Source organism: Lactuca serriola, chromosome 2 (genome assembly GCF_051521515.1).
Source record: "Lactuca serriola cultivar US96UC23 chromosome 2, Lser_US96UC23_V15, whole genome shotgun sequence".
Classification (NCBI taxonomy): Eukaryota; Viridiplantae; Streptophyta; class Magnoliopsida; order Asterales; family Asteraceae; genus Lactuca; species Lactuca serriola.
The window spans coordinates 223,421,249-223,434,265 of NC_136409.1; the positions used below are offsets into that span (position 1 = coordinate 223,421,249).

Here is a 13,017-nt window from a genome sequence, read left to right on the forward strand (position 1 = left end):
AATTAATTGATCTTATGGTTGATTTCAAGGTAAAAGTGCAATGGATTAATTCTCTTGCTAGTTACCGATTCAATTGATTAGTTCCGTATTCACTTCATTAATCCTTAGCAAATAAATCAATTTAAACAATGGCCAGTTGTCTATTTCAATTAAATTTACTAGATGTAATATTCGGGTTAAATTAGACTTGCAATAGCTAATTAATTTCTCTTTTAATTAACTTCTTGTTTAATGGTCATCTCACAAGCTTGCACATAAATTTACTTGATTTCCTTATTAATCCTAGTTTCATGTTCATTACACTAGACATATGACAAAAAGTGTTCACTAAACATATGAGATTGATAACTAATAGATGTTCATGCTAATTAATTATCTCCCTATTAACAGAAAATCAATTATCATTCACACACAAGGTTCTTTAGCAAGCTAAAATAACTAAATTAACCAACATAGAATTAATCCTACCAAGAATCAAACCATACTACCAATTTCGTATCCCCAAATAGAAGTTTAAAGAATTTAGTTCATAACTAAGGTAAATAACATCAAACAAATAAGTTCAAGTTGCTTAATCATGTTGACAAAACAAAAGAAATAAGTAGAATGGTAGAATTATGCCTTAATTACTCCTGGAATTGGATTCTAGCTTCCTTGGTCGACTTCTAGGGTTCTTCTGGCTTCTTATTCGCAGCTAAGCACTTCTGAAACTTCCCAGAACTCTCCTCTCTCGATATGTGGAATTATCTTTAAATATAGGATCCGACTCGTCGAGTCAAGTGGTGACTCGTCGAGTCCCTCTCACATTCCCCGTATTGCGATAACTATCTGGGATCCCGAGTCATTATCCTTCTGATTCCTCGACCGGACTCGTCGAGTAGATATCTGACTTGACGAGTAGAAGCCTTTTTTGGGTGTTTTCCTTCTTCATTCCCCTCTCAATCTTCTAACTGTTTCTGTTGCTTCCTTTAGCTTCCGAGCTTCATCTTTGGACTGAAAAACATAATTTAACACTTTTAAGTACCTTTTGTCCATAATATGCGATAATTTAGCTAATATATGAATAAAAAACTATACTAAATACACACTAAATATGCACATATCAGTTGGTTTCCATTTTTGTTGGTTATTTTGCCTTGTCGATCCTCGAGTATTCGTCATGTCCGTTGCAAGCTACTACAGGTCAAATGTCTCTTCCTTCGGCACACCTAAACCTCAAATGAGCATCGTGTCATATCATTGGCTTCATCTATCTGCTTCGTGCTTTTCCTAACGGATATAGCTCTCACCGACTCTCCAAGTTACTAATACGGAGAGCTTATGGCCATCACAAAGCTCAAATTAGGATATTATCAGAGCTCATTTTGATCCGCAGGCTCTGTTGACAGCAACAACGTTCCATTTTCAATTTCATAAAAGGTTTGGGTTTTTTTTTCTTTGAAGTCTTTTAAGTTTTTTTAGATATTGGTAAACGACGCACCGAACACAAGAAGGAGTGAGACATATCAGTAGAGACTCACATACATGTTTCTGTGGATGTATGAGATGTTTTATGCAGAGATTTGGTTGGCTGTCGTCATAAAATGATGATGATGAAAGTGAAGGAAACAATGGGGATCGTTGGTGTCGGTATGTCTCCTTTTGTCTATTATATGCTTGATCACAAGCAAGTGGTGGTGCAAGAACAATTTTAGCACTAGCGAGTTTTTTTACAAGGTAAGATTTCAATCCTATTTTTTGGTTTCTAAGGTTGCTTAAATATTTGTTGAAAGTTTATATGTGAATTATATGCTTACTGACTAGAATATGTGTAGATGTATAATTAATTATATACTCTCTGCAAACCATTCTATATGTATTAAGATGTATATATAATATTCTTACATAATAATAATAATAATAATAATAATAATAATAATAATAATAATAATAATAGAAATATAATTTCTAAGAAAGTAAATGTATATTAATACCTAATAATTTGTATTAAATGTACATACTAGATTAGGATATTGTTGCCTAAACAAATTTGGTATTGGAGGTTGCTAATAAGAATTGCCGTCATTGAGTTAAGTTGAAGAGATGTAGACTTACTCTATATTGTAAATATATTACATATGTAGGAACATTGATATAATTAAGGGCGTTACAATCTTGTTTAGTTATACCATGAGACTTAAAAGAGATGCTTAGTTCAATTAAGTTTGGACATTAGGTAGTTTTATATCGTGGTGTGCGTGAGCTTGGAATGAAGTGTAGAACTCTGTTTCTCAAGTGCTACTTGTGTCGGGGTACTATTATATGCCAGAAATACTATTTTATACAAATTATTTTTGACACTTTTACGTGGAGAGGTACGGGAGCGTACCAGAGTACTATATTAATACTCCTCATCCTTTTCTTGTTTATGAGCTTCGTGAGTTATCATTTTTGTATGATGAGTCGTCTACCGGAGTAAAGATGACGAACTGGAGTGTGTGTTCCTTGGTGTACACCATTCTTCTCAATGTCTGTTTCTCAGGTGCTACCTGTGACGGGGTGCTATATGTGTCAGAAGTACTATATGTACAAAGTCATTTTCAACATTGTTATGTGTCGGGGTACGGGAGCATACCGAAGTACTATATTAGTATTCCCCCCTTTTTTCAATTCTTTTCGACTGCTGGTGCGTCCGAGTGTAGAAGTTTGTTCAATAATACATTGGGCTCAGACCACTGCTAGGCATGTCCAAGTCATCTAGCAGAGTATAGATGACCACCCTTGACTTGATTGTCTTGTGGTGCTAATGAATTATATTGATATGATGAGACTGGATCGTATGTTCATCCGAGTGCTCCATTCATTTCCATATGTAATGCCTGCAACTTCAGGTTAGTCAATTAAGATAAAATACATGATAATTATTATAAATTGAACCCTCGAATAGAGAAATCGCTAGTCTCGTACGTCGCAGACTACGTAGTATAAGCCTTATAGGGAATTTATCAATAAGTGATAAAACGATATTTTGATAGAAGGTTATTTAGGATAAATAATCTTAACCAAAGTTATAGTAGACATGACAAGGATTTCATACATATAAAGAACGCCCAAATATGTCTTCGTATGAAGAAGTTATGATCATTTGAAATTTCGTGTTTAACTCGATACGACAAAATGTGACATAAAAATTAAAATTTCGATAGATTGCTAATTATCCTAAGCGATCTAAACGAAAATCGTAGTAATCGTAAAACTGAGGGCGTGCATATAAAGAATGTCTAAATCTGACTTCATACGAGGAAGTTAAGATTTTTCAAAGCTTTAGCACAACTATGTTAACACAAAATCGAAATTTAGATCGATTAACTTTTAGCCGAAACAATCTAAACGAGAATCGAAGATATCATATATAGGAGTTTGTTGATATAAAGATAGTCGAGAATGGATGTCGTATGAAAGAGTTGTGATTTTTACATAGACTTTAACAATCTAAGCCTATTAAAAATATAACTTTAAAAATAAAATGAGAATTAGCCGACGGAGTCTAAATGAAAGTTTTAGATCTCATCCATAGGTACATGTGGATATAAAGAACATCAAAAACAAACCCGTGAGCATTCCATATATGATCTGGGGCACCAATACCGACCCACTAGATTATTTATCCTGTTTAGGATAGTGCTATGCTAGTATGTGACAGATCACTAAGATTTGGCTTACAATTTAAGTGTTACGTTTTAGGTACTTCTAATGATTGGGGCAAGACGAATGCATGACCGTACACATTCTTTGGTGATATGTTTTGGAGATCTTATGATACTTTGATTCTGGGATATTTGTATCTGATACTTGGTTTATGACTTGAGTTTTGATTTGAAACAATGATTTTACTTAACTGAAAATTGAAAATTTTTATCTTAATTTTTAGGATGTTAAAGGGACAAACTGCGAGTGGGAACATTGAAGGCGGTGGTGGAGCTTTTGATGTCGTAGCAGGCGATGGAGCTTTTAAAAGGTAAGCATCTGGTGGTTTTCATTCCCGACATTTTCACCGGTGGGCTTGAATTGTTGGAAGGCCATCCTTGTATGGATGGATTGTTCAAAATAAGGCTTTGGGCTGACACTTTAGGCGAACTCTACAAGAGGTAAATTTGTTATAATCACTACTCCATATCTTACATCTTTAAGCTTCAATCAATTGCTCATTTACCCTGTCATTGCCTTTCGTTTCTTCATCAATCCAGTTTAATTGAAACATTTGTTTCCTTCGGGCCCTTATGTTTGGTAGAACATATGTCATTGGATAGCGGAACAGGGTTAGATCCACCTGTTATAAGAATCATATATGTTTCTGGACTTGTAGTAACTGATTGCTTTGTTGCATGATATTTTGTATGGGTTGTTCTTATTGCCAATCTCGCTAGCATCGGATATGAAGAAAAGAACATGTACATGAAAACTTATGATTGGAGACTCCCCTTTCAAAGCATAGGGGTATGAGATCAAACCCTAAGCATGCTAACAAGCAATATAGAACTCATGGTGACTTTTCAAGAATTTTCGAAGAAGATGCCATATATATGTGTCAGTCTGATGACTTTTCAAGAAAGGGTGTTTTGAGGTTGGTCTAGTCATTATAGTAGGAGCCACATCATATTCAATTGATTACATCATATAAAACTAATTATTGTATCTTAAATGATCAAATAAGCTCGTTAAAATCCACTTTATTTACTCACAAAACATGCAAATAAGTTAAGAAACCAAATGAGCTAATTCAAAATATATTTTTGGTTTTGTAGGTTAAGGATCAAATAAACAGGTTAAAAATAACAATGTTCTCAAAAATATGATACTACAATAAACAAATCAGCGAATATACTGATGCATTGTCTACAAAAGAATAAATAATTCTATATAAACGAGAGTATTACTTTAATTTGATATATTGTCATGATACAATGTTATAATATAAACAAATGAATGTAGAACCATATAATATAAAATAAAATAAAATCGATTATTGTTATTACATGTTGAAACGGCCAACATGCAAATATAATACTCATTTATATGGTTGATACGGATGACGTTCGTTATCATTTGACAAAACTTCAAAAATGGTCCTTGTGGTTTTCGAAAATATCAAGTTTAATCCCTAAGTTCAAAAAACCTCATGGATCGTCCATATGGGTTCAAAACTTTTAACAAATGGTCCTTCTCGCTAACTCCGTTAGCTTTTGACCGTTAACTTAATGGTATTTTCGTCATTTTACTATGATAAGGACCATTTATGAAACTTTGTCTTATTTAATATATATATATATATATATATATATATATATATATATATATTTTAAAAATAAAGGGTCCCACATCTCTCTCACACACACATAAAAAGAAAGTCAAACCCCCACCAAATTGTTCTTCTTCCCCATATATGAAGAACACACATACATACTTCCAGGTCATATGAATATCCATCTTCTCCGTTCACTTTGATTCGAAAGGCAAACCCGATTCTGTCATTTTTAGCTTTCCCTTCTCTCCACAACCTGAATCTTGATGTACCCAAGACAAACCCACTAACTCACTGGTGGCCATCGTGTCCTCTCATATCTTGAACCATCAGAGCCCATGCATACTCTATTAACAAATTGATATTTTTCATGCTCAAATCTTCCCAAAGCATCCTGAACAAGAGTTATGACGGAATTCGAAGCGACATACAATAAACTCTTCGATGAGCTTGAAGAAGAGTTAGCAAAAAAGGGTAAAGCTTTTTTCAACGACGCCGGCGAACAAGCAGCTTTCCGATTTCTTGTTCGGTCGTATTTTGGAAACCAACCCGGAAGCTAATTGTGACAACCCAAAAATTTCCGTTAGTTTTAACGTCGAAATTAATTACGTCAAAAATTAGTCAAATTTATCCCGAAAATATTTTTGACCGGATTTAAACCCGTTGGAGTATTTTAAATAATATTCGTCAATCGAACCAAAATTAAGATGGCATAATTTTAAAAATGTTGTCGTGTTTAACGGTAGTCGTTAAAAACCCCGTTCGCGGTTGGTGTCAGGTGAATCCCAACCAGGCCATAAACTCCACCCTATATAAGGATGGAGTGGGTTTCATTCCCACCTTTTTCCCACCTTAGATTCTCTCTCTCTACTTTCTCTCTCTGCAAACGAGTTTTGGTCAAAAATCGCCCCTATGAGCTTCAAATCGGTAAGTTAACCTTCCTAGCTTGTCGTTTATATTATCTAACTTGTGAATTCGCGGCTTAAACACCCAAAACCCTCAAGAACATGAGTTTACGGTCCAAGAACACCTTCATGGACCGTAAACACTCATAATGGGGTTTTAATGCTCAAAAACCATTCCAAACCACTTCTAGTGCTTAGCAATGACTTAAGGGCTTGCACGAAAGGACTTAGAACACCAAAATCGGGACAAATGGGGAGTAAACATGAGTTTACGGTCTAAGAACATCCTTAGACCGTAAACCCATATGCATGGACCATAAACACCTTTTAAGGTGTTAAGCTACCCCTCAAACACCTCCAAAAGCTTCCCCGGGTGCCTAGAGCCTTGTAATCCTTCGTTTGATGCACCAAAACATAGGATTCATGGAAAAAATGAGTTTACTACCATAAAATCATGTGTTTAAGGTAGTAAAATCCCCATGAACATCTTCTTATACCGTAAACACCTTTCCAAGGTGTTTAAGTGCCCTAAACACCTTCCTAAGTTCCTAAAAGTGACTAGAACCTTACATGCATGAGTTAGAACCACCAAACAACAAAAGAAATGGACCAACATGGGTTTACTACCATAAACTCATGTGTTTACGGTCGTAAACTCCTCAAGGAGTAGTCATGGGCTGTAAACTCCTTAAATGATCCATTTTGAAGCCTTAAACCCTTCATAAGCCCTAGAATTGAACCTAGCCTAATTCCACAAGTGTTATAAGACCTTAATGCATCAAAGAACACACCATCCATGAGTTTACGACCGTAAACTCATGGGGATAAGGTCTTAGGGCCGTAAACTCTATAAAGAGTTTACTCTTGAAGAGTAAACTCCATATCTAGGCCATGCACACCCTATGATGTTACCCGGGACACTCCTAGCACTTGACTAAAGTGTTTTCCGCATTTTAAAAATGCGTATACGTGTTTAATTGGTATTATATTTACTAATTGTATGTAAACATATGTCATCATATGTTAATAGGTCACTAAGTGTGTTCAAGTCTTTACTTGACACCGAGCACCCAACCGACAGTTTCGTTCGATCCGCTTACAACAGGTGAGTTCATACCCCTGAATTAACCTTTTAAATGTTTTTACATGCTTTCATGGGGGGATACAAGTTAAAACATGCCAGTTATCATATCAATCACATGTGATTGATGACCCGCATGTACAAGGATTTGTTACACTGTCAACTGTTTTACCAAGTATGATACTGTAAATGGTTTTCCAAAACGTCTTTACTTGTTCAAATCTTTTCTTAAATTGCCTCTCACGCTGTATGTTTTACTTCAGATTCAGTTACAGTGGTATTTTAAACAAAGATTTTCTTTACTTATGTTGTTTTATCAAAGTTATAATCAAAACTTGTTCATGAAAGATTTTCAAGGGTTTCTAAAGGTTTTCAAACTTATTTTACAAAAGAATACAAAGTCGTGATTTTCTTAAGTGTAAAGGTTTTCCAAAGTTTTTGTCAAAGTTTTCTCCCATGTTGTTATACTCCTACTTCGTTAGATACTACTGCTTCGTTATGCTTCTACTTAGTTAATGCTCCCACTTAGTTAAACGCTTCTACTTGTTAACGCTCCTACTTTGTAAACGCTTCTACTTATTAACGCTTCTACTTGTTAACGCTTCTACTTCGTGATACACTTCTACTTGTTAACGCTTCTACTTCGTGAAACGCTTCTACTTGTTAACGCTTCTACTTCGTGAAACGCTTCTACTTGTTAACGCTTCTACTTCGTGAAATGCTTCTACTTAGTTAAATGTATGCTTGTGCTTGTATATTTATATAAATAATGTTTAAAGGACTTAGGAAGGCTAGTTCGCCCTATTTCCTTTTCCTCGTTTGGATGTGGTCTGGTGGGATCGGATATCCGTCCGAAGGTCGTTTAATCATTAATTATATATTATGTATACATGTATAGACATATAGGTTTACATCGATCAGTTCAGTTATGAGTCTCTATCGTTAGTCCAACACTTACATCAGAATTCACTGTTCGAGATGCATCTTCAAGACACGGATCTCCCCGTCGTCGAGTTGGTAACCAGAGTCTCCTGTAGGGAGAGCGGACATTGTGTGTATAGATCTATACGGGATTGACACCCCCGCACCCTAACTGCTAGCTACAGTCCATGGCCTACCAAGCCAAGGGGTGACACATGTCATATTTACACCGACGTTTGCAGGGCGTCAAGTACTCTAGTGTCGATTAGTATGGTTACGAGTATCTCCATGTTTACCTTATAATTCATGGCCTTAAGGTAACAATGTTTAACATTGTATGCTGGAAACACACTCTTAGAATTACTCTGTTTTAGACCTTGCTAGCTATATCTTTCATTTGATACTGTCTGGGGTCTGTGTTCTCTGTTTTAGACCTTGCTAGCAATATCTTTCATTTGATACTGTCTGGGGTCTGTATTCACTGTTTTAGACCTTGCTAGCTGTATCTTTCATTTGATACCGTCTGGGGTCTGTGTCTCCTTTTGTTAGACTGAGCCAGGCGTGTCGTTCATTCGATATTCTCCTGGAGTCTATGATTCTTTGCCTTAGTCAGCAGTATCTTCTGCTGAGGCATATGTTATTTTCCTTTAGTACTTTAACTAGTAATATTCTCCTGCTTTCTTTAAAGTCAAATACCGCGCTTTGGAAACGATAATATTTCAAGGAAATTCTCTTTAAAATATAACACTGTCGAGTCTTGGTAGAAGACTGCTTTTATTTAGAAGATATAGGATTTTCTGGAAAGGACTCTAATACACCATTGATTCTAAACTACTACTCTTATAAAGTTATTTGAATAAAATGACACTAAATACTTATGAACTCACTAGCATTTATAAAAAAATGTTGATACTCGCTTTCAAAATAACTTGTATTCTCAGGTCAGCAATAGACAGGTACATTCTAGGAGCTTTTGGATGAAGACAGTTTAGTACCAAGCTGCACCTATATTATTACTTGTATTACTTTAATGTCTCTATGAAATGTAAACCATGTAAAACTATTACTATTAATCACTGTTGTAAAAATCCCGACTAGGTCCCGATTAATCTCCGATTAATCCCTAGGCACTACTCGACCGATTAGAGGGCGCCTAGCGATTAATCATTGCATACATAATGAGTGAAACATTATAAAACGATGAATTTTTAACATTTTGAAGAAGTTTTATCTCAATGGAAACTATTTGAGACATGATTAGTGTTGTATTAATCATATTAACCCATTTTGTTATCATATTAGTGGTATTTACGAACTTTGATTTGATATTAGTCATATTTAATTTCTTAAAATTCAACAAATTAGCAATTAATGGTACCCGATTAATCCTCCGATTAATCTCCGCCTAGCCGATTAATCGCTTGACCCCAGTCCACCGACTAGCTAACGTCGAGCGTTTTTTGCAACCTTGCTATTAATGCAATGGTTGTTGTACTTTGATTACTATACTGCATATGTTGTGATACTTGACATGACGTCATCCACCCCAGAACGTTTCTGCCGTTCCGGTTTTGGGGTGTGACACTAATCAACTCCTGGGTTTTATTTATTCTCGGAAAGAAACGAGATGCAGTGGGGGAAGGTTGAAGTACACCCCAAAGTACTATTTTACCAAGTGTTCCTTGCTTCTTCCTCAAAGTCTGTCTATCCAGAGCAAAAAAGAAGAAGAAAGCTTACATCCCCACGAACGAACACTAGTCTCACGCATCCAGAACTCTTCGGAGATTCCACCTATTTGATCGACTCGATTGCTATTGCTGAATTTGAAGGAAGATTGATTCCTGAATTATAAGGAAAAGGCAGCCATGGTAGACCTTGAGGGTCACTTGCAGTCGAACGCAAACCGAATGATCGAGTAGCGATTGGAGAAGCAATTAAGGTCATGACCTGTTTCTATGAAGATAAAATGGAATGGGGTAAACGAGTCGGGTGGATGTACGAGTCAATTTTCCCTAATTTTCCAATTAGGAGAGAGAGAGAGAGAGAGAGAGAGAGAGAGAGAGAGAAAGAGAGAGAGAGAGAGAGAGAGAGAGATGGGTGGGCCCCCTTTATATTAAATAATTATATATATATATATATATATATATATATATATATATATATATATATATATATATTTAAATAAGACAAAGTTTCATAAATGGTACTTGTCATAGTAAAATGACGAAAATACCCTTAAGTTAACGGCCAAAAGTTAACGGAGTTAGCGAGAATGACCATTTGTTAAAAGTTTTGAAACCACAGGAACGATCCGTGAGGTTTTTTGAACTTAAGGATTAAACTTGATATTTTCGAAAACCACATGGACCATTTTTGAAGTTTTGTCTTATCATTTTTAACAAAAATAAATAAAAAAGAGAGAGATAAAAAAAAATACCATGAAATTAACAAAAATTTCACAAACTAAATTGGAAAAAAAAATGCAAAACCCATTGAAAAAGCAATATCACAAAATCACAAATTCATAAACTTTTTAGTCAGAGTTATGATTATTTTATGACATTTTTTCATTGAAAAATTAATCTCAGTTAAAACAAATGAAAGGTAATTTGATATTCTATACATTATTTTACAAACAAAATCGATATGTTTATCTGGTCGACAACCAAGATTCTTGGCGATTCCATTCTACTGCTACGAAACATCCAAAATCCAAAATCCAAAATCCCAAATCCCAAATCCCAAATCCCAAATCCTGCAAACTACATAACTACAAATACAAACGACTTTTCAACAGTCGTCGTATCCTTGGAACTGAATCGAAGATGATGTTGATTCGCAGACGCGTTTTCTCTATTACTCCGTCCACAACAAGTCTTCCATCTATCTCCTTCGTTTTTATTTCTACACCATTTTTTTCTCAGATACCCCATTTATCACAGGGATCATCGACCATTCACTTGTCACGAAGATCAAGGTTTAATGCTTATGGTAATTCAAGTCTAATTTCATTCAGAAATAAAGTAAAGATAAAGTCTAGTTAGTTGCCGCGACATGATTCTTAGGGGTCTGCTCATCATCGTAGTTTTGATCGTTCTGCCCCGACAATCGTATGCGTTATCCCCGCTCTATTCTTTCAGACACCTGTATGAACAAAGCAACGTACGTTTTTTTGGATTTCAATTCAATTTGTGTGCAGTTTATAATTCTTCAATTCTTCAATCATGATTATTCAATATGGTTTCTAACAAGTCTAATGGTTTTATGGCTTTCAGGTTTCTCCTTCTCCTAGCCCTTCTAATGGTGTAGGTCTAGCTTCTGGTGGATCAAATTTCCAGCAATCTTGTAATAGGGCATCTAGAAGCTGCCAGCTGAAGAACATAGCTGCCTGCTTGACTTATTCTCAAAGTGGTAAATATCTTTTCACCTTTTCAATCCTACTGGATGATGCTTTTGAATCTTCATAGAAGAGCCATACTGTGAGAACGTGTATAAATCATAAGATATAATAGCATTCAATGGTAGATGAAGCTGAATGTTAAGGTGAATGATTCAGCCTTCATCTTTGTGATTTTCTGTACTACAGGCATATTGTTTGGATAATTAATGTTTAATTTCTCTTGTAGTTTGTTTCATTGATTAAGCTACTCTTTTCATGCAGGCCCTGATGAAGAAATATGGCTATATGTACAGAACAATGACAAAAACCCTTTGCATGTGAAAATTATGATCCTTGCTTCAAACAACACGATTGATGAGATAGATTTACCAATCCACCAAATGAACAAGGTATGCTTCTTTCCCCTGTTATTTGTAATGACAAGGATGAGGGCATTCATGTCTTTTACACAGACGAGAGAGTGAGTCCAATCCAATACACACCGAACACAACACACTGTTTTGCCTAACTTTACCTTTTGCTTGTGTCAGATCAAGATTTCTCGAGATATATTTTATTCAAATGTTGCAATAGCATTGAATACAAGTGTAGGAGATTGTGTAATACATGTTGCAGCTCCACCACCCGAAACCAATTACCAGAAATACCCTTCTTCATATAGCATCTACATAACCCCAATCAATGGTGCATACTTTGTAATTCTGATATTTATAATTGGAGGGACTTTGACTTTTGTCAAATCAAGAATCCATAGCAGCAGGCATAATGATGGGGTTCCATACCATGAACTTGAAATGGAAAATTCAAAAGCCCTTTCATCATTAGACATGGAGGAAAATGGAACGGGAAATTGGGATGAAGATTGGGATGATGATGATTGGGGTGACAAAAAACCGGTCAAATCTGGTGGTCAAAATCCCATGAAAGTGGAACAATTGAATACAAAATTACCGAATTCTAATGGAAGGAGAAAGGAATGGGATGATTAGTATTTGGAATGGATTTTTTGCCAAAATGTAGGTAAGATGTTCACACTTTTTTTTCTTCATATGTTTAGAATGATTATTAGTGTTTTTAAATGTTATAATCTTTTATAAATATAAAAGGTGTATACTAGATGTTAAAGGATTTGGTTACTAAATTTTGATACATGTAAGAGATGTTCTTTCTTTCATTTTGTCATAGTATTCTGTTCTCCTATAAATGGTTTAGTTTAGACGAACTCCCTTTTGACTTTTGAGTTATTTTTTTAAAACTATTTTGTAATAGAATTTTGTTATAAACAAGTTGTAATTCTTGCAAAAATTCGAAATAGACAAACTTTTGTGAGAATATTTGAGTTTAGATGAAATAAAACACAAGGTGTAATGGTGATCACTTGGAAATTAAACACTTCAAAAAGACAAGTTCGAATTTCACATGTTTTAGC

At 35.1% G+C, this 13,017-nt stretch overlaps 1 protein-coding gene across 1 annotated transcript; it reads left to right on the top strand.

Moving 5' to 3' along the window:
- Window positions 1-10,864: 10,864 nt before the first annotated feature.
- Window positions 10,865-12,757, top strand: LOC145088682 (uncharacterized). Its single transcript, XM_079027071.1, has 4 exons — window positions 10,865-11,350; window positions 11,464-11,599; window positions 11,850-11,977; window positions 12,119-12,757. The coding sequence occupies exons 1-4, from the start codon at window positions 11,243-11,245 to the stop codon at window positions 12,575-12,577; spliced, it is 831 nt and encodes a 276-aa protein (XP_078883197.1). The 5' UTR covers window positions 10,865-11,242; the 3' UTR covers window positions 12,578-12,757.
- Window positions 12,758-13,017: the final 260 nt, after the last annotated feature.

Excerpts from the sequence above, each read along its gene's own strand:
- LOC145088682 (XM_079027071.1), top strand. The coding sequence starts at position 11,243 with ATGATTCTTAGGGGTCTGCTCATCATCGTAGTTTTGATCGTTCTGCCC. Across the intron at positions 11,351-11,463 it reads ACCTGTATGAACAAAGCAAC|GTTTCTCCTTCTCCTAGCCC; the intron begins GTACGTTTTTTT and ends TATGGCTTTCAG. Across the intron at positions 11,978-12,118 it reads CAATCCACCAAATGAACAAG|ATCAAGATTTCTCGAGATAT; the intron begins GTATGCTTCTTT and ends TGCTTGTGTCAG.